This window comes from Rosa chinensis, chromosome 3 (assembly GCF_002994745.2).
Source record: "Rosa chinensis cultivar Old Blush chromosome 3, RchiOBHm-V2, whole genome shotgun sequence".
In the NCBI taxonomy this organism is placed as follows: domain Eukaryota; kingdom Viridiplantae; phylum Streptophyta; class Magnoliopsida; order Rosales; family Rosaceae; genus Rosa; species Rosa chinensis.
The window spans coordinates 23,177,101-23,200,020 of record NC_037090.1 but is presented as its reverse complement, the minus strand read 5'-3'; the positions used below and the strand labels follow the sequence as shown (position 1 = coordinate 23,200,020).

The window sequence follows — 22,920 nt, the reverse complement described above, 5'->3', positions numbered from 1 at the left end:
GTTACTTAGTAGAGTGGCATGGTCACCAACCAGAGTAACAGATTGTATAACAACAACTTCTACCTTTGTCGCTCCCAATTGTTGAACCATCTGCAGGCCATGCTGGATAGCTAGTAACTCAACGTGAAGAGGTGACGTAATAAACTGCACTTTACATGAAAAAACAGTCACACAGCCATAAAATTACAGTGTTCATCACACAATGCTCCACCAACACCTCTATGGCAAATATCATTAAGGAAAGGCTCCATCCATGTTCATTTAGATGATACCGGAAGGTGGTGGACTCCAAAACCGGATCCTTGAACCCTTCTGAATCGCTTAAGCAGCAGCACAAACTTTGTTAAACTCCTCCAACCAACTCGTGGCATGAGCCACCAGCGCTGAAGTGGTTCTATGTTGTCCATTCCATAGTTATTCATTGCGGTTTCGCCATAAAGTCCACATGAGTACTAGCAGCTGACCAGAAGCAGAGGAAGATAATTAATGTGCTAGCCTTGTCCAATAACTAGTTCCATCCCATAACTAACAGCATAAACTTGCATGAGGAAAAAGACCAGCACGCTGTCCAGTTTAACATGGTTGTAGGGGATGAAGCCAACCTAACCTAGTCTTTCACTAGATCTCTTGAATGCCATAAAAAGTTGTGCATTTCATGAACTTGAGCAAATTGACATGGTAATTGGTGACAAGGCAAACTTGGGCGAGAGATGCAGCCAGATTCGGAGTTTGAGATTGGTGATCAATCATATCTCAAGGGAACTGATGACCCATTTTGTATACAACTATAATTGACCCTAGGGGGGTGTAAACAAACCGAGCCAAGCCGAGCATTTGGTGCTCGGATTTGGTTCGTTTTCTATCAAAGCTTAATTAGCTGTATTTGAGCTTCACTTCCTTGTTTTAGTTCTCTTAATAGTTGTGTTTGAGCATTAGGTGCTTAGGTTTGGCTTGGTTCTGTTTCTTGATGAGCTTGAACTTCAGCATGGTCAGACTTAATGATGAAAAAACTATTTGAGATCAAAGAAAGAAATTTTTTTTTTTTGGAGTAGAATTTTTATTAAAAAAGAGAAAATGAAGAAGGTGTTCAAGTAAATTCCTATTTGTGTGTCTAGGCCCAACCTTAGGTTACTTGACCTAGTGGTAATAGGGTTAAATTAGAATGATCTAGATTCCTATTCAATGTATGATTACCTTTCCTTATATGATTCGGATTCTATGCATTGTAATCCTCTATATAAAGAGGCCACTATTATCAATGAGAATACACAGCAATTTACTCTCAATTCCGTTTCCCTAAAACACGTTATCAGCACGAAGCCGTAACCCTGAAACAAATAGCCAAACCTTGATTCAAGAAGCTAAAAACCTTGAATCCGAATACAAAACCTTGAACCCTTTTCTGCCACTGCCACACAACTTGAAACCCCTCAATATGAAGTTTCAGGAACCGGAAGAAAGATCACAAAAACCGGTCTAAAAAGTACAGAACCGGCCTATTGATCCTAGTCCAGAAAAACCGGCAGAGAGGAGGAAAAAAAAAAAAAGAGGAAAAGAAGGAAGCCCAAAAGCCCTGAAGCCCTGAAGCCCAGAGGCCCACAGACGCAAACCCACCACTACGTCAGCTTCCAGGACCCACTGCCACTTCAGCTCCCAAGGATCCACTGCTGCGTCAGCATCAAGACCCCACTGCCACGTTAGCAGCGGACCCAGAGCCACGTCAGTGATGGTCAGCACCAGTCAACGCCGGTTGACCGATTCCAGTCAACTTTCGGGGCACTTTTCGGGCCACTTTTTGGTGACTTTTCCGGGCACTTTTCTGACCAAATTTTCCAGCCACCTATTTGAAGGTATTTTTTACTAAACGTTTCCGTTTTTTGAGTTTTTATTCAATTTCTCTTCTTTTTCTCGGGGACTTGCAACCTCCCTTCTTCTACCCCTCTTTCTTCATCATAGGGGAGACCAAATTAAGCCGAACTGTGGGGGTTCGTGCTCACTCCAAGCTTAGAGCTTGTTGAGATCTCCAAACTTAGAGTTTGTAGAGAATTTATGATCGACCATTTACGTCATTGTTTTGATCTAATCCAATACCTCTTGGAATTTAATTTCTTGGAAACGATTACGCTCATAAATTCCTAATTTCTTGGAAGCGATTACGCTCAGGAATCTTATATGTTTTCGTGGTAACCTTTTACGCTCCGAAACTAACCCTTTTTCTTGTTCTCTTTCAGGATGAGTAACATGGACAAATTGTACTTTGCTTCATTGAGAACAACTGGCTCTGGATATCACAGGTGGGTTTGTGATGTCCGCCAGCATCTCAAGGCCAATGGAATCCTGGATATGATTCTCGAGCCTTGCCAGGACTTGCTAACTGTTGAGCAAGCTTAAGCTTTGGAAGCAAATAGAGCAGCCTTAGAGGCAAATAAGGCGAAAGCCATCATCCTAATGACTCGTCATATGGATGATTCGCTCCAGTATGAGTGTATGAATGAAGAAGACCCCAGAAGGTTGTGGGTCTCACTCGAAGAAATATTTGGCAACGTCCGTGACTCCCTGCTTCCTGACCTAGAAGTGAGATAGCATAGCCTACGCTTCTCTGATTTCAAGTCAGTTCTTGACTACAACTCGGAAGCACTTCTCATTAAATCCTTAATGGAATTCTGTGGTAAAGAAATCACAAATGCGGTGTTGATTGAGAAGACTCTCTCTACCTTCCCCGTCTCTGCATTGATGGTTGCTAAGAACTATCGAATCGATGTTACTGCAAGACGGATCACAAGGTTTCATGAGCTCATTGGAGCTATGAATGTCACTAAAAAGCATGGCAACATCCTTGTAAAGAACTATAATTTTCGAGATCCATGGAAATAGAGCATATTCCGGAATCCAATTATAGTCGCACCCCTAAGAGAAGGAGTCAAGAGCGAAACCCTAAGCTTAGGGATACATTTAGACGTTCTGGTCCATATAATCGCTCTACTTGGGAAGGTAACCACCAAAATAGGTGAACACGGAACCGAAGAGGTCAACGTGGAAAGAGAGAGGAAGGCAACGCCTCTGGCCATGTTGGTGGCGCCACCAACACTAAGAGCCATCTAAATGACTTTTTCAAAGCACCTCAATCAATGGAGTTTGAGCCAAGAGATGTATGTTCTTGATGTGGAGTGTCTGATCATTGGGCACACATTTGTAGAGCTCGTGAAGAAATTGTCACCGCATACAAAGCATATTGTGAAGCAAGAGAAGCTCACTATATGGAACAAGAAGATCAAGAATATGATCTAGAGTGAAGGGTTAAAGACTACAAATCTGGCTGGGATCAATAGATCGCCAATTCTGCTTAGTCTTTATTTTTCCAAGAAATGTAATAGGCAATTGCCATATACTTTGTAGTAGATGTCAATGGTTTAGTTTTTCTTCAAAGTAGGCTCACCCAAAGTAAGTGTGATGTTTAGGAAGGTATGAGATTAGTGGTACTTAAGCAAGCTTTGCTCCACCGACATCTCTCTACTCACCTGGACACATTTATTTTGGAATTACCGAAAGAAGTTAGATGACTACCATTGTTTTGCATTAGCTAGCATTTTGGATTTCTTTGATCAAAGAGACAATGATGTAACTCCGTTGGCTTATGAATAAAATTTCGAGTTCTTCTCATGATGACTCAATTTTGATTCTGAGCATATTACTTTTGTGACTACGATGGCTGGGTTAAATACTGTTTAGTCCCTGTACTTTTCCTCTCTCATCGTTTTAGTCCCTGACATTCTAATTTAATCTAAAAACTCCCTGACCTCACAATTTCCCTCTAATAGGTCCCTTTCACGTCAAATTAGGAATTGGCTTTGGGTGAAATGTCCAATATACCCCTATATTATTTCTTTTTCCTTTTTTTCCTTTTTAATTTCTTTTTTTCCTTTTTTCTTTTTTCTTTTTCCTTTTTAATTTCTTTTTTCTTTTTCTTTTTTAATTTTTTTTTCTTTTCGTGCTGCCTACTTTCTCCTTCCTCAACCCACCAATCCCATTCCGATCAAACTCCACAACCCATCTGTTTCTCTCCCCAAGTTGAAACCAAACCCAGCAAAAACCTAGCTTGGCGGTGTATAGATGGACATCGAGCAAAAGCAAGAGGCAAGGAGCTGATCGATCACTTCTTCACCTTCTCTGAAGCCATCTCCCTTTGTTGTCTCTTAGCGGATCAGCCCTCGTCTCCATCGTCGCCGACGCCATCTCTCAACATAAGCAGATCCCAATCAGTTCGGAAATTCGCCGCTCAACCACTCCCCTCTTGTTTTCACAGCCTACTTCTCTCTCTCCCAATCAAATCCCACTTTCTCTCTCCACATCAGACCTCAATTTGGAAACTTTTCACTGAAAACTACCATTTTTTCAGACTCTGAGGTTTTTGGGTCTTGCTCAAAATGGTGATTTGGATTTTGGGTCTGGTTGAAATGGTGGTTTTTGATGGCCAAGTTGACCAAAACCAGAAGTGAAGAAGAAGAATAGTGATGGAAAAGAAAAATGGTCGTCGGCGTGGAGAACAATAATCGGGGTTTCAGGTCTATCTGGATTGGTTCGCCGACGTGGCGCTACCGATGCAACAGGATATGATGGTCATTAAAAAGGAAAAAGGAAAAAGGAAAAAAAGGAAAAAGAAAAAAGGAAAAAAAGGAAAAAAAAGGAAAAAAAGAAATAAAAAAGGAAAAATAAAAAAAGAAATTAAAAAGGAAAAAGAAAAATAAAAAAAGGAAAAAAGAAATAAAAAAGGAAAAATAAAAAAAGAAATTAAAAAGGACAAAGAAAAAAAAAGGAAAAAAAAGAAATTAAAAAGGAAAAAGAAATAACAGAGGGGTATATTGGACATTTCACCCAAGACCGACTTCTAATTTGACGCGGAAGGGACCTATTAGAGGGAAATTGTGAGATTAGGGAGTTTTTAGATTAAATTAGAATGTCAGGGACTGAAAGGATGAGAGAGACAAAGTACATGGACTAAACAGTATTTAACCCTTAATTTAAGGACATGGCCTAGCCCAAGTTCCCCCTGCCAAATGACACATTGATTACTGTCACAAAAAACTCTCTACGCTCCTAGGGCAAATCGCACCTATGAATTGCCAACGGATTCCATGCGAAAACGCATGTAGAGAACGGAAATGAGTTCCTTTGCAATACCTCTAATGATTGCGAACAAATGCGCATCTTATAGAAGTTTATGTGTCTCTCTAGTGGACTTTATGTCACTATTCGAGTTATTAAATCCAATAAAGTTATGAGAGAAGATCTCTTGGATTTAGATACATATTGGCTTTGTCACGATAGGAGAGGTCATCCTGGTCATGATATGGTGATCCGTCTACTAAAGACTTCACATGGACATCTTTTCTATCGAGTGAAATGAAGCATGAATCAAAAGTTGATTTCTGGACTAAGTATGACCGAAGCTATTGCCTAGGGCACCGCCTCCGTCCACCACCAACCTTGGGCTGACACAGTCCCTATCCATGACACCATGGATAGCGTCCATCATAGTGATGGCACCCCAGGTGATGCTGCAATCACCAACTTGCTTCCAATATCGTTTCAGACGCTCAAGCCTAACCAAAATTCTCATTGGTTCCTTTTAAAGCCTCTCGCTCGTTTTTCAAAGCCCGTTCATCAGGGAAATTAGGACTCAGACCGTCCTATGCAAATGATATGAAAATACTCATTATGTTCTTACATAGAATCCGTAGGGATTCTGTGGACTAGTTCAACCAACTTGCGGATATTTAAATATCTCATGATATTGGTTGACAAGCAAACACGCAGGTCACGTGTTGTGCCATTGTCCACATGTAAATGCTGCTTATGCTACACTTCTAGCACATATCATATGACAATGAGCTCACTACCCAGATCATCCTCTTCCGCCAATTGGACTTGACAATGCTAGAGTTTACATCGAAGACTTTCGATGGTTATTGCATTGGGACTAATGTTGGACATTATATTCCCATGAACACACCCAATTAATCTCGCGCAAACGACTACGATGGTAGTCTGGACATTGGTAATGCGCACTAATTTACTTATATCCGCTTGGGGTGATGCAATATCGCATGCAGCTATGCTGATTCGTCTACGACCCACCGCCACTCAATGTACCTCTGCGTTACAGCTAGTGACTGGGTACCAGTATCGTACTTACGCAAATATGAGTGTGCCTTTATGTGCCAATTGCGCTGCCACAACGCTCTATAATGGGTTCTTACAGACGAATGGGCAACTACGTTGGATTTAAGACTCCAACAATTGTTCGCCACTTAATACCCTTGCAAGGCGATCTCATTACTGCTAGATTTGTGGATGTCACTTTGATGAGACAGTCTTCCCGTTGTTAGGGGGATATAAGAACACGGATGTTCAGCAGGAATGACAGGAATTGTCGTGGCCTGTCCCCATTATGTCTCATCTCGATCCCTGTTAAAGTGACGAGATCACACAAATATACTGCAAATATGCCTGCAAGGATGGACGTCCCTACGAGAGGACGTAGCGCCACCCTACATGGAGGTAGGCATGGCACCAACGCCAAAGAGAGTGGCACTCTGGCGTTACAGGCCATGGCCCCAGCTAGGATGTTTGGCACATTCCAATCATTTGATCATCAAGACTCAAAATCCGTCTCATGACAATCTTCCGGGTTAGGGTTATCATTGGGGGACGCCTCAACGTTAGAACCTATTCCTGAGAATATAGAGCTCTATGAAAATTACACTAGTGTACATGAGACGTGGCATAGAAACTCCATCATAATTGTTGATTTAGTTGCTCATTTCATTGCGCATGAGTTTGTTGAGTCCGATGATATCGAACCACGCTTCGTTGATGAATGAATGCCAACGTAGAGAGATTTGGCCTAAATGGAAAGATGCGATCCAGGTTAAGTTGGATTCTCTAACGAAGAGGAAAGGTCTTTGAGCCAGTGATGCCAACACCTCCTAACATAAAACCTATTGACTAATGGGTCTTCATTAGAAAGCGTGATGAGAAAAAGAGATGGCAATCTCTCCTTATGGCGCAAGGCTTCTCACAAAACGCCCTGGAATCGACTACGATGAGACATATTATCTCGTAATGGATGTCATTGCACTTCACTACCCTGTCAGTTTGGTAGTTTCAGAATAACTGAACATGCAACTTAGAAAAGTGGTCACTATGTATCTATATGGGGATCTAGATATGGAATATACATGAAGGTTCATGGTGAACTTTATTTACCCAAGTCAAGTGGCTCTAGACCACGGAGCTCCTTTACAAAGAGATTGAAATGCTCGCTAAAATGACTACTTGATTGGGAAGGGATATGCCCACGCATTTCCATAACAAGTTTCGGATTCCATCGCGGTTCATGTTGGACATGATCTTTATTAGAAGCCCTTAAAGAGTTAAGGAAAACCGCTGAACACTTCAAATACGAGTTTGAGATGGAGGATTTTGGGAAAACACGATTATGTCTCGGTTTGAAACTTGAGCATCGTGTTGATAGATGCTTAGGCATTTTGACAAGGTCAAACCTTCAAGCACCCCCATGATCATCCTTAGTCTTGATCCTGAAAAGAATCATCTTCATCTGAAGGATGATGACGAAGATGTGCTAGAGGCAGAAGTGCCTTACTTGAGTACAATAGGCGCATTATTGTACTTCACTCAATGCACAAGACTGGACATCTCATTTGCAGTAAATTTGTTAGCTAAGGTATAGCTCTGCGCCAACGCGACCCAATTTGATTGGTGTAAAAGATATCTTTCTGTACTTGAGATGTACGATTGATATGGGTTCGTTCTATCTCTACAGAGAGATGATGGATTCAGACCCATCACACACTAGGAACGCCGCCAACACTGGCCTGCGTCCACTATCCCCATCCTAAAACGACATAAGTGTTTTGGAAGGTTTTGCTGATGTTGGGTATCTCTTTGACCCATACAAAGGTCATTCCCTGGTTAAGTGTTCACCATGGGAAAAGACCGTGATATCTTAGAGGTCAACATAACAGACCTTAGTCGCTATATCTTCGAATAATGTAGAGATTCTTGCTCTTCACGAAGTGGTTTGTGATTATATGGATTGGATCCATAATTACGCATGTTCGAACAATTGTGGTTTGAAGTCTACCACAGATGAGCCTACGAGCATTTAGGATAATGCTGCTTGCTTTGAACAAATGAAGCAAAGGCTATATCAAAAGCGACAACACCAAGGATAATCAGCAACAACAGACTCTCCTCAAGATCAATTTGAACTAGATTCAATCTGAGGACAATATGACAGACTTGCTCACTAAGTCATTGCCTAAATTCTACTTTCGAGAAACTTGTTGATAGCATCGTTTACGGAAGTTATCCGAACTCCAATGATCGTAGTCATTTGGGGAGATGCAGACATCAGGGGGAGGTGTCTACATGTATGGTCTCGAAACGTGAAGGGTGTGTTGTGCTCTTTTTCCCCTTCGACGGTGTTATTTTTGTCCCACTGGGTTTTTGTTACTCTGCAAAGTTTTTAGTGAGGCAACGAGAGAAGCACCGCATTTGGGCGACACAAGGGGGAGTGTTCAAGTAAATTCTTATTTGTGTGTCTAGGCCCAAATCCTAGGTTACTTGACCTAGTGGTAATAAGGTTAAATTAGAAGGATCTAGATTCCTATTCAATATATGATTACCTTTCCTTGTATGATTCAGATTCTATGCATTGTAATCCTTTATATAAAGAGGCCCCTATTATTAATGAGAATACACAACAATTTACTCTCAATTCCGTTTCCCTAAAACAGAAGGGGAATAAGTGTCAAATTTTGTAATACCTTAGACATCAATAAGAAAAATAAAAAATTAAAGAAGAATATCTTAATTTGTCTCTTATAGCCATGCCCGTATTTTGCTAGTAGATTCTAGCATTTTGAGCCATGAACCAAGGACTGAAATATCAATATTTTCGCGAATATTTCTCAAATAAAATCCAAGCAAAACTGACATAAACAGGTTTTGAACCTGTCTCCTTCCTAAAGCAAGTCAGGAAGACGCCCCAACCAACTGAACTGACACTCATTCTGGTTCTAATACACTTTTATTTTTATTTTTTATAATAGTATGTATTTTTCATGGAATAGATTACTGATTTCTTTAGACAATTAATTTAAACTTCTAAGATATAATTTCTAGAAAATTTATATTTTTAATTTGTTGACTCTAACATTTCTAAATAGTTACAAGATCTCCAAAATACTTTTGCCACGTTTTAGTAATATTAATTCGTTGGTATCTAATTGAATAGTTCTACAACTTTACTAAATCTCTAATTATAATTATAACTAGTACCGAATATTTTTCTGGCGGCAGCATATATACTCTTAATTACTAAAATGCACTATGATATGAAGGTTGTTCACCATTTTTTTTTAAAATATAGTAGATAATGAAACAAATAAGTAGCTCACAAAGTTTCACTTAAAATTTTGATAATTTTCTCTCAATTTCCACCACTTTTTTTGAAAATTTGTCCATATCGAAATTTTCCCGATATTTTCTTTGAAATTTCTATTTTTCAGACTATCGATATTTCCTCAATACTCGATATTTTGGTCATTGCCATGAACAATCCGCAATGCAATAACTGTCTTGTCATCACAACCCTCCAATTCATACAATCCAAATGCTTTGTTAGAAAGTCTACATGTATAATTTTCTATCTGTATCTAGAAGTATGTTGCACTCCAACAAGATAGAAGTTATTAAAATTTGATTAATCTTGACTTTTTGAAAGAAAGATGTTAATGAAAAATAAGATTCCTTCAACTATACATAATACATAAAACAAAGTCCAAACGTAGTTTGGGGTCATGACTTTGTTTGCCTCTATGGTTTAAAAATATCTAATCTTGGTAATGTAGTTTGATAAATCATCTAATCTTAGTCCAACTATTAGATTTTGTTAGTGAGACCCTCATACGTATAGCACAAGTTGGGGTGATTTTGTCTTTTACATTTAAAAGACAGTAAACCATTCTTTCTTAAATAAAAAATACAAAAAATAAAACCTCATAATATAAGAAAAATGAAAAAAAAATAAATAAAAAAAGAGGATAAATGAAGAAGAAGAAGAAGGAACACCCTATTGCACTACTGCCATAGCGCAACAGCTATGGAACAACACCACTGCACCATATTATCTTTCTCTTTCTTCCACCTCTCCTTGCTTCTTTTTCTTATTGGTTAAATTATTCTTCTCTGTTCTCTTTCTTAGTTTTCTTCTTCTCTCTTTCCCCATAATCAGCTTTTGTCCTTCAGCAAAAACGGCAAATTGACAAAATTTTGTTCGAAACTGATGAAGAAGAGGAGGACTAGTACCAAATCATATGAAATTTCAATTCTGATGACCATATTCAGACTTTAATAAAGGAAGAATGATTTTCACCTCTGAATCTAATTTTGGGTATGGCACTAGGGGTAGGATACGAATGCAAGTGCCCGAAAAAAATCTTGCCGCCAGTTAAGGGAGTGGGTTTTTACCGATGGTGGGGCTAGTAGTTCTGGGTGATTTTTATTTTTTTAATTTTTTTTTAAAGATTTTTTTTTCTCTAATAGTAAAGATGAACATTAGGAACAAAATTTCATATAGAGATCGTAGCCTTACCTAGTGATAGTTGGACTGAGATTAGCCCTATTTATCAAACCACATGATCAAGATTAGATATTTTTAAATCACAGAAACAAATACAGTCATGACCTCAAATCACGGGGACCATTTATAACATTTGCCCTAAAACAAATTCCAATAGTTGAAATTACAAGTCAATCTAACTGGAAATGAAATTGACTCATACAAGACAATAAGAAAATCCCTCCGTCAGAGTCTTTCCTCAATATTTAATTATTTATAGCATTTAAGATCTCAGCTACTCCCTCCAAATCAATCAATCTCAGCGTCACTGAGGTAGAAAACTAGAAACCCAACCATGAATTCTATTCAATGGTCTATGATCACTGCATTGCTCATCTTCCAAGTTCTTTATCTCCCTTCTTGCATTTCCATTGATTCCATTATTCCAAACCAACCCATCAAAGACGGCGACGTTTTAGTCTCGAGCAAGAAGCTCTTTGCGCTAGGGTTCTTCAGCCCTGGAAATTCTTGCAAACGTTACGTTGGAGTTTGGTATAACAAAATTCCAGAGCAGACCATTGTTTGGGTTGCAAATAGAGACAACCCTATCAATGATTCCTCTGGCCTTCTACTGATCGATGCAGATGGAGGCCTTGTCATATATGGAAAGGACAGAAAACTCCCTCTTTGGTCAGCTAATGTTACTCTCTCTTCTCCAAAAAACTCCATGGCCAAGCTGTTGGATACAGGTAACTTTGTTTTGTTTGAGAATGGCCGGAGCCTATGGGAAGGGTTTGATTATCCCTCAAATACAATGCTTGCCTTTATGAAAATTGGGCTGAACAGGCGATCCGGGTTCAACCGGTTCCTAACTTCTTGGAAGTCCCAAGATGACCCGGGAACCGGCAATTTCTCATTTAGGATTGATCCAAATGGGTTTCCGCAGCTGTTTTTGTACAAAGGTCAAGCTCCCTGGTGGCGGGCCAGATCTTGGATCGGGCGATGGAGTCGTGTCCCCGAAATGACTCCTAATTTCATCGAACGACTCAATCTTCTCAACGTTAGTTTTGTGAACAATCAAGATGAGTTATCCGTCATGTATGGCATTAAGGGCAACTCAATCTTCTCAAGGACGGTGCTTGATGAATCGGGAATCATCGAACGATCCATATGGCAAGATCAGGAACACCAATGGATCAAGTACTGGTCTGCCCCGGTAGATATATGTGACAAATATGGAAGGTGTGGTCCAAATAGCAACTGTGACCTTTACAATGCTGGTGAGTTCGAGTGTACATGCCTACCTGGGTTTGAACCAAAGTTGATCCATGCATGGAACTTGAGAAATGGCTCAGGTGGGTGTGTGAGGAAAAAAGGAGTATCCGTGTGTAAAAATGGAGAAGGGTTCGTGAAGGTGTCACTAGTAAAGGCACCAGACTCATCTACCGCACGTGTAAACTTGACCTTGGGTCTAAAAGAATGTGAAGAGGAATGCTTAAGGAATTGTTCTTGTATGGCATACTCGAGTGCAGGTGATCCGCAAGGAGGGAATGGATGCATGACTTGGCATGGGGACTTGATGGATACAAGGACTTACACGAATGCCAATCAAGATTTATATGTTCGAGTTGATTCAATTGAATTAGGTAATTCTTCCTTCTCCTTTGTTAAAATCTTATATTGATTTACATATCATAGTAGAGGGTACATTTTTAGTCTATTCTTACTCATTTTCTTAAGTACATTGTGTTAATTTTTCGCCATATATGTTTGTAGCTAAATATACAAAGAAGTTGAATTGTTTTCATAGCAAGAAGGGAAAGCTAGCAATTACGATGGCATCTATTTTAGTGTTCTTTGCTGTGATCTCTATCGCATATTGGTCCACAAAGATGAAGAGAAAAGGTAAGTCACTATGTCAACAGGTTGATTTACCAAGATAAAATTTTCAGTTTTTATCGTCGATCAATTTTGCTCAATTTGAACCTTATAGCACACTAAACATAAATGCAAGAATTTCAAGCTGCTTTAAGAAAAACCAATAGTTAACTTGAAATTCTTCGTTTCTTTAATTGTTGACAGGTACGGAAAGACAAAATCAATTTTCATTTGGGGCAATCACACCTTCAATCTACTTGGAAGATTTTCCTAGTAGAACAGATCCTAATGATAGCAGATTAAAGTCGGATCTACCTTTCTTTGATCTAAGCACCATATCTGCAGCCACAAACAATTTCTCTGATCTAAACAGGCTTGGAGAAGGCGGATTTGGCCACGTTTATAAGGTAGTTGTCCTCAATTAGTGTCTCAATCAACTCCAACTCAGATTGTTGTTCACCCTTTTCTGAATGCACTATTTGAATGCATTATCAGGGGCTGAATTATCATACTAGTAGTTTCTAGTACAATGAGTAAGGTTATGAATTTTCATTTCAGGGAGTGCTTTCTACTGGAAAAGAAATAGCCGTGAAAAGACTAAGCAAAAATTCTGGCCAGGGAAATGAAGAGTTCAAGAATGAAGTTTTGCTGATTGCAAAACTTCAACACAGGAACCTTGTGAGAATCTTAGGCTATTGCGTTCAAGATGAAGAGAAGATGCTAATCTATGAATACCTGCCTAACAAAAGCCTGGACTCTTTCATTTTCAGTATGTTTTCCTCTTGCTGTAGTACCATAAATTAAGTTAAAGCAAGCAAGAAAGTTATATAATCTAAAAACATTTTCCAGATGAACCGAATAGGACACTTCTGGATTGGACAAGACGCTTGGAGATTATCTTTGGCATTGCTAGAGGGATCTTGTATCTTCATCAAGATTCGAGATTAAGAATCATCCATAGAGACCTAAAAGCCAGCAATGTTCTACTGGATTATGATATGAACCCCAAAATTGCAGATTTTGGTATGGCTAGAATGTTCGGAGTAAACCAAGTTGAAGCAAATACAAATCGTGTGGTTGGAACATAGTAAGTTTCCTCCAATATGATCGATATCATACTAAAACTTGGTCCTAATTAGTCATGTGTTATTTCATTTCCTCCATGTTATGACCACAAGCTAAATGAATGTAATCAATTTGAAAACACAACCTCACCAACTACACAATCCAAAGACAACAAATTTGGTTAACTATATATTATATAATGAGAGAAGTTTTCTTAATAATCACTTTTCTTTATGTTGTCATAGTGGTTATATGTCACCGGAGTATGCGATGGAAGGACTATTTTCAGTGAAGTCTGATGTATACAGTTTCGGTGTTCTGCTGCTAGAAATCGTTACTGGTAGAAAGAACACCGGTTACTACTATGATAATCCTGACTCAAATTTGGTTGGACATGTAAGCATACAAGCTAGTCTAGCTATATTCACAGTCATAGATCATGGCTTCATGAGCCTACTCAATTAGTTTTGATAATTAACTTGATTCTCTGTTGTAAATGGTTTTCAGGTTTGGGACTTGTGGAAAGAAGGTCGAGCCTTGGAAATCATCGACACATCTTTGGGTCAATCCTACCCCATAAGTGAAGTTCTACGGTGCATTCAAATCGCTCTCCTGTGCGTGCAAGAGTACACAAATGACCGGCCAACCATGTCAAAAGTTCTGTCTGTGTTAGGCAACGATGCAGCTCTTCCTTCACCTAAAAAACCTGGATTTATGTTGAAGAGAAGTAACTATACCAGTGGAGACCCTAGTACTAGCAGTGGAGATGCTAATTCCATAAATTATGTTACATGCACTATAGTTGAAGCTCGATAAAGACTGAGGCTCCCTCTAAAACCTAGCTTGTGTGTTAAGCAAAAGTTTAGTATTAATTTTTTATTACTATAGAAAAGATTACCTATAAATGCCTTTTATTATTAATTGTGTAACAAAAACTATATAGAAAAACATGTGATAGTCAAGCTCAAGCTTAATTTGAGCTATCTCGTAACTAAATACGAGTTGCTCACGAGAAGAACATACTACAGCTCAAACTTGGCTTGTGTCATATTAAAAGCCCAGCTCTAACAAGCAAAAATCGAGCCGAACTCGATTCGTACCCGAGCTGTATCAAGCTGATTTACAACCCTAATTGATCCTGGAGTGGTTGCTGCTGCACAACTTCCTGATGAGTTGGGTTTGTCTTGAAAACTTCAGAAATCTGAGCACTAAATTACAATCATCAGTGGCCACATGAAAAACAATGCCCACCATCTACCACCGCCATCTTGAAACCCAAGTCGTTAAGCAACACCTTGAAGAGCTTGCCTTCTAAGTGGGAGGGCAGATTCAATTCAGCATAGTAATCCTTTTCCTTCTTTCCTTTTTAGTGCTTAGTTTCAACCCATGATCCATCCAACGGGACTTATGTTGCTCGCTGCAGGTCAATCATATTTCCAATAATGCACTATGGTGAAACAATATTAGGTGCACTGTGAAAAAAATTAATAAATAAAAATCGCAGCTCTCCCCTGAAAAATTGAAGAGGATTGAAATCTTGAGTTGCTTCCAACTAAATCTGCGCATTTGGAAGAACATCTACACAGTTTTCTTGACACCCGTGTTGATTTTCTAGAGGTGCTAATTGAGGGATTTTAGCAGTTGGATGTTATGCCAATCGCTCACAGCTAGCAACCAAAAGCACCATAAACTATAGGGTTATTATCACAAATGATACCTGAACTATACCTCAATCTTATCGATGGTACCTGAACTTCAATTTTGATCACACCTAGTACCTGAACTTTTCGATTTCATTTTAAATGGTACATAGAGCCACCTCCGGTCACTATTCCGACTAAAAACGACATGGAAGGCGATCATAGTGATGATTTTTGATGATTTCGAGGGTTGCGATCATATATAGTGATGATTTTTTGGTAATAGACTTGTCTTGAACTTGTTTTTTTTGTTTTTTGTTTTCTTTTTTGGCCTGAATAGTGACCAAAGGTGGTCTTAGGTACCATTTAAAATGAAATCGAAAAGTTTAGGTACTGGTTGTGATCAAAATTGAAGTTCAGGTATCATCGATAAAATAAAGGATAAATTCAGTTACCATTTGTGATAATAACCCTAAACTATAATTACAAACTTCAATGGCCAACAATTATCAATGAACATGATGTAGAAGTGTACCCATCGTAATTGAACGGCTCAATAAATTTATATATACGAAAGAATCATTTGGTTCTAGAAATGAACACAGATGCATAATTAAATGGTATACAAATGCACTTCCAAACGTGAGCATCACTACAAAATCAAAAGAAGCATACTATTTCATCATAAAGCCTACTATTATGGGCAACCTAATCTCATAGTTCCTGCGCACTGAGAGGACTTTGATGCTTGATACATCTTGGCAGACAAAGAAAGAATTATAATCTTATCAGGAACGTCTCTTGTTTGATGACATCACTTTATTCTGTTCAAAGGAATTTTAATTATCACTCTGTTGGGTAACCCTTTCTTGAGCAGAAATGATTTGGGGCATTGTCATACCCCCAGAAACAATGATCTCTGCATTATGGAGAGAAGAAAACCGTTATATTGATGCATTCCCCTTTTCCAGTACACAAACCAACTCAAATGTGCCTCTGTTAAGTGCAACTGCCTATATAATAACTACATAGCACAACTATATGAACTGGTACAAAGAGTATATCTAAAATCATGACATGCTTTAGATTTCTCTAAAGGGAGAAACTGGAAATGTAATGGAACTTCTCTAGCACATCATCAACTATTAAATCTATACACAATATCTAATTTGAGCTTTATAAGTACTGAAGAAACTGTTTTGCCCACTGTTTCAGCTGGGCAGACCTGAAGTGCAGAGAGCTCAACCACGTCTACAACAAGAACATGGAAGTCATGGCGGCCTAAAGTGCTCTAGAAGAGCTGTATTAAGGGCCTATGCTGTCAAGGGCAAAACCACCCACAAGGAATACTCAGCCCAGGTAGTTTCTTGCAAACAAAAATTTAAGGACCTATGCTGCCTTTGCCCTCCCCTTAAATTTTTCCTAGTTCCACCCTTGTATGCTGCCAAAAGCATGGGTCTTTACCAATTAAACCATCCCTTGTGAGAGCCAAGGATAATAGTAAATAGCATTGCAATCAAGATCACTGTATACGATTTCACGTCCCCTAAAAAAAATCAATAAACAAAGAGACACTATGGTCACAAACTCACAATACAACAATTTGGTAAATTGAAGAAAGATAAAACATACCTATGCCTTCTCGGATAGACAGATTTGGTCTTATGATATATTTGGAGTCAACGAGAAATATTTCACCTATATATAGATGATTTGTTGGGACAAAAACACTACATAACTCTTCATATTCATTATCTCTCTGAAAAGAAAATAAAGAAGAAAAAAGAGAGAAAAACCACATATTAGCAAGTGTTTGACACATCAAACTAAAAGACAATACTTGACATACTTGGTGGCTGGTCAAAAACTCCAAGCCCAAAGTCATTTTTTTAGTTGGAGTAAAGGAAAAAGATCCTCCTAATGTAGGACAGCATTTCTTTGCAGGCAAACTGTATACAGAATAATAAAGCAAGGAAACATAAGAAATCGGAAGAAAACTAGAACCAAATAGTATGAAATCCTATTACCATATAAGTCTCAAGTAAGGTGTGCACAGTCTTTGGCATGTTTTAATTGATGGAATATTCCAATACAAAAGTATCAGACCTTAGAACAAAAACATTATCCAATAGGATCTTCTCTTTTGTCTGGTAAATGATATGAATGAATGATATACAAAGTAAGGACATATTTATCTTCTGCTTTCAAGGCCCACGTATCAACCAACTTCTACCAGAAATATATCAGCAAGGAAAGCATTTAAAGTTCACCAGCTGGGAGATTCCCAGGGCAAATCATTGGTCCCATATACCCAACAATATTCTATAGATGCTGATGATGAGAATGCATCTTCAATGACCTTCTATACCGAAGATGGAACAACCACATCAATCAATGCCCAACAGCTTTGACATGGGTAACCTTTATAAGGGCCTTTCATAACAATTTCTAAACCACTGCTTGTTTCTTAAAGTATTTTTATTCTTATTTCATTCTAAATGAATTGAAAAGTCAAATGTATTAGAGCAAATAAATTTAACTCTATGATTTGAAATAAAGAATATCAACCACAAGACTATTTTAGACAGGAAAGAAATGAACAGAAACATAAAGATGAGAACCTGAAGGGTAACAGTTGATGTAATAAACCCAAAAGCATATTCGCCAACACGTGGGTGAAGGATAATTGCTACCTCTTTAAAAGCTGTGGTATTTTGGTCTGCAAGGAATATGTAGCTCTCAGCCCAAAATCCAAATCACGTATATACCTCAGAGTTTAGCTGAATCTAAGAACAAAATCTTTCCGAGTCCTGCCATTCCAACATCAAATGACTCCTTCTTGTCCTTGTCCTAGTCGTCATCTGATTCCATGACCATGTTGTAGCTTCTACAAAATATGATGGTGGCCGGAGAAAGGGAGAAGAGAAAGAATGAGTGTCTCAGCTTCTACAAGAACAGGTATTTTTATGTCCATCTTAAAAGTTGTATCCACGTTTTCGTCATATTGTAATGTTGAATCAAATCCAACTATAACCAGGAGTTTTTCTTATTCCTCTATCATACATGAGCTTCCATACTCCTGCTGCATCATCCCAGGAGCCTCTTGTCAACAACACATTTGATAGCAGTATGTAAGTTGCAGGATCATTTGGCACAGTTGTTGAAGCTTCGTTGCAGAACGAAGAGCAAGTTCTCTGTTTCCATGAACTAGGCACGCACTAAGTAGAGCTTTGTATACTGAGGCACCCGGCTCTATTGGCATGGTATTGAAGAAGGCTTCCACTTTGTGAAGGTTTCCAGCCCGACCAAAAAGATCAACTATGGTAGCGTAATGCTCCACCTTGGGTGGTTCAGGCAAATCATCATTTCTCATTAGATTGAAATACTCGAGCCCTTTGTCCAATAAACCAACATGGCTACAGGCAGTTAGTACAATCAGGAAGATGGTATTATCTGGTTTGACCTCTGTTCTTCTCATTTGCTCAAACAATTCAACAGTCTCCTTCCCAAATCCATGATGTGCATAACCTGATAATAATGAATTCCAGGAGACCACATCATGTTCTTTCATCAAAGTAAACACCCACTTTGCATCATGGATGGCACCGCATCTTCCATACATTGAAACAAGCCCATTCTGAACACATAAATTTGAAGCATGTCCACTCAGGAAGATGAGAGCATGGATTTTCTTTCCCTCTACAAGTGCTGAAAGAGTTCCTGCTGCTCTTAAAATGCTTGCAAATGAGAAAAAATCCACAGCAACACCAGCCTGCCTCATTTAAGAGAAACACTTCAGAGCTTCCTCACTGCTCCCAATATTACAAAAACCCGCAATTACTGCATTCCACGAGATTTGATCCCACACTGAAGCACACGAGCAAAGCGCACGGAAATCCTCCGAGCTACTATTAGACTCTGAATATACGGTCAAAAGGGTAACCACAATATACACGTGGGAATCAAACCCTTCTTTCACTATCCGGCAATGGATTTGCCTGCAACAATCCCAAAAGTCCATGCTAGCAAATGAACTCAACAAACTATTATAAGTAACATAATTCGGCTTGAGACCCAACAGCAGCATTTCTTTCACCAAAGTCATTGCCTCATCAGCCTGCCCACTCTGCGCGCACCCAGTAACCATGGAAGTCCATGTCACAACATTCCTGTCTCGCATTTGATTAAACACCCGCCATGACTCTCTAGCAAATCCCCCATTTTCAAGCCCAAACCATGCACCTGAGCTCCAAGCTCTTCAGCTTCTAACTGTGCGCAACACACCAACACCCCCGAAAAGCTGAACGTCGTCGGCGGTTCTGTTCCGACCACCGACCTTTAACATGTCCAGAAACAAACGAGTTGCTCTGAGTGGCGAACCAGCTTGCAAATAACCAGAAATCAAAGAGTTCCAAGTCATTACATTTCTGTGAGGCGTTTCGTCGAACACCTTCTGGGCATTCCACGACTTGCCACATTTGCCGTACATGTCGACGAGAGAACTGCATATATAGACATTCGAACAAAAACCCAACTTGATAACAACGGCGTGAATGGAACTACCCACATCGAAAGAAGCCGATGTTGCTCAGAAAGACATGATTTTGGTGAGGTTTTGAGGGGTTGGTGAAGACACCAGACAAGAGGTTCAAACCACCTAGTTTTGATAGCTTCTGGGTGATTGTCATGTTGATATTGCGTTTTCATATTGCCACCGGGATCAAGTCCATTTTCTTAAGCCTTAAACGAGTTAAAGAGCATATGCTTAGTTCATAAGCATTTTTCTTTAAGTGAGAGCTCGCGAGTCCAACTCTATCGTTTAGTTTTTGTATGATTCTCAAAATGAAGCTTATTTCATACTTGATACAATGATACATATTGATAACGATCTCTTAATGAAAGAGATCCCTTAAAAATTTACACAAGTGATCTACTCATATAAAGCTAAAAACTAAACGATGGAGATGTCGATATGAATTAAAAAAAAAAATTCAAATTTAACGAGTACAACTGTTAATCATTTAATGCTTAAAAACTTAAACTTAATATTTAATGCTCAAAAACTTAAACTTAATGTGGATGCAGCGATTGATAGCAAGAGAAACAAAGCAGGAGTTGGTGCAATGTAGTTATAAGGATTAAAAACTGTTTACTCTCTCTATACTTATAGGGTTTCATTGTTTCAGTCCCTAACCTTCGAATATCACCTAAAAAGTCCCTAAACTCTCAATTTCCTCCCAATTAGTCCCTACCGTTAAAATTTTCTGTTAAAGTTGTCAAAAATGTCTATTATGCCCTCACTTATTTTTTTAAAATTTATTTTCTCTTTTTTTTTTTTTTTTTCTTTTCCATTTCACCTCTTGAAGGTCTGTGGATTGGATCCATCTTGATGAGGAGATGAATAGAAGGATGCGAGAGAGCCGGAAGAAGAAGAGGTAAAAAGAAAAAAATAAATAAAAAAAAGAGGAAGATAAATTTTTTTTTTAAAGTAATCGAGGGTATAATAGACTTTTTAGGGAAAGATAACAGAGTTTTTGACGGATGCTTGACGGCAGCGACCAATTGGAAGAAAATTGAGAGTTTAGGGACTTTTTAGGTGAAATTTGAAGGTCAGAGACTGAAACGATGAAATCCTATAAGTACAGGGAGTAAGCAGTATTTAACCCCAGTTATAACTTATAAGAAAAGGAAAATGCTTGATATCCCAAATTTTTGTACAAAATTTAGATCCCAAATGATATGGTGCAGCCATATCAGCATTTTGCCTTAAATTCTACACATGAGGTGGAATTTAACTATTTTTATTTTATAGTTCATATTACATTTAGTCTAGGGAAAATTTCGCAAACAGTACACCAAGTAAAGACTACTAATAATTCTTATACATAAAGTTTCAAACCAATCATTTCGGTACACGAAATCTGAAACTCGACCCACTATCAGTACACAACGTCAATAATGCTGTTAATTTGACACCCAAATATCTATTATGTCCTCAATTGTTTTTTTTTTTCCTTCATTTTTATCTCTTTCTTTTAGGTCTGGTGAGGTTGGGTTTCGAAGTGGGTGAGCTCGGAGTTCCGTCAAACCCCGAGTTCCGTCACCGCTGTTAGAATATATTGCAAAAGTTAAATCAGGGATTTCCTTTTTACCTTTAGGTTATTAGAGTGTTACACTTTATTACACGGTTATTAGGTTGTTACACACAGTGTATGCATGTGCTGCAGCTCATCTTGTCATGTGGCTAGAAGATAGTGGTCTCTGTTACTTAGTTGGTTAATTAGGCTTCCTATATATATACCTTGACCTATTCTCATTGTAACCAAGCTAGTCAATTACGTCTCATATATAAAGAGAGTTTCTATTTCTCTCTCTCTTTTCTCTCAGTTTCTTCAAGCTTGTTCTAAGCTTTCAACCGCCACACCCTCTAAAACCCGAACCCCAAAGTCTCTGCTTTCTTCTCCCACACAACCCAAGACTTCACCTTCATTTCTCTCCATAAAAACCCATCTGGGTCTTTCCCACCTCGTCATTTCGTCCATGACCTTCACCCTGATAACCATCAACGCTCTATCAACCCCTTCAAAAGTCTCAACATCTTTAATAGTTTCGTCCAAGGCGATCGAAATGGGTTTGGGTTGAAGATTCTTCAGTCCTACAATGGCCTCTTTCTGTGCATTCCATTTTCTACACACAAAAGAAGACATCATCATTCCATCTATTTTGGCAATCCCACATCACAATATCATTCTATCTATGTTGTCAATCCCACCTCCAACCAATTCTTGGCTCTTTCGCCTCCGAGGGCTGGGAAAAGCACAGAATTCGTGCGATATGCTCTAGCTTTTGACCCTTCCAAATCACCTCATTACAAGGTGGTCCGCCTTAGTACTACCCGCAAGCACAATTGGGTGCACCAGGTGGACGTTTATTCGTCTGAGACTCGATCTTGGAGGCTTCTCGAGACGCCTTACGCCTCCAGGGACCTTGAGATGCACTTGGATGGCAGGAGCAAGGAAGGAGCTGTGTACTGCAACGACGCGATTCATTGGATGAAGAAAAATCAGAAAGAAAGAGATAAAAACGAAGGAAACAAAAAAAGAACAGAAAAAAAATTATTAAAAAAAAAAAAGAATTGAGGGCATAATAGACATTTTGGTGTCAAATTAACGGCATCATTGACGTCGTGTACTGATAGTGGGTCGAGTTTCAGATTTCGTGTATCGAAATGATTGGTTTGAAACTTATGTATAAGAATTATTAGTGGCATTTACTTGGTGTACTGTTTGTGAAATTTTCCCTTTAGTCTAAATTAAAAGTTAAAATCTATTTCCGTCACCATTTTTTGAGAATCTCCTCCACCCCCACCATACCAGTGAAAGATTTCAGCCGCCATGAAAGATTTCAATCTCAACCCTTTAAATAGATAGACCTTCTCTTTGCCACCTATTCTATAAACCAACTATTTAACAACATGTCTTCCTCATAATAAATATTTTAGTTTACGTCCTGGACTCTCTCAATCTGCACTAACATTGTGATTGCCATCTTATCATTTCCAAGTCCCCTTTGCCTTCGTAAGCTTTCTCCATTTGAAATTTCTGGTGAGTTTTTTATTGATTGGATTTTGATTGAAGAACTAGCTGCACTTTAATATTGATTAGGTCTCTGGTTTTATTTTTCCAATGATAC

The 22,920-nt window shown here is 38.7% G+C and overlaps 1 protein-coding gene and 1 long non-coding RNA gene across 3 annotated transcripts; one reads left to right on the top strand and one right to left on the bottom strand.

Moving 5' to 3' along the window:
* The first annotated feature begins 11,000 nt into the window (after positions 1-11,000).
* On the top strand, positions 11,001-14,404 carry LOC112194761 (G-type lectin S-receptor-like serine/threonine-protein kinase RKS1). The gene is made up of 7 exons (XM_024334989.2): positions 11,001-12,291; positions 12,422-12,550; positions 12,728-12,930; positions 13,082-13,292; positions 13,373-13,610; positions 13,834-13,984; positions 14,096-14,404. Exons 1-7 carry the CDS (start codon positions 11,001-11,003, stop codon positions 14,402-14,404), a joined length of 2,532 nt encoding a protein of 843 aa, XP_024190757.2.
* A 1,885-nt stretch (positions 14,405-16,289) lies between these two features.
* Positions 16,290-20,079, bottom strand: LOC112191745. Of its 2 annotated transcripts, XR_002933103.2 has the most exons (3): positions 17,078-20,079; positions 16,861-16,987; positions 16,290-16,774 (listed from the first exon to the last, which is right to left on the bottom strand). It is a non-coding gene; the product is annotated as an uncharacterized LOC112191745 (long non-coding RNA). The 2 variants fall into 2 exon arrangements; XR_005808938.1 differs by having other exon boundaries at positions 16,861-20,079.
* Positions 20,080-22,920: the final 2,841 nt, after the last annotated feature.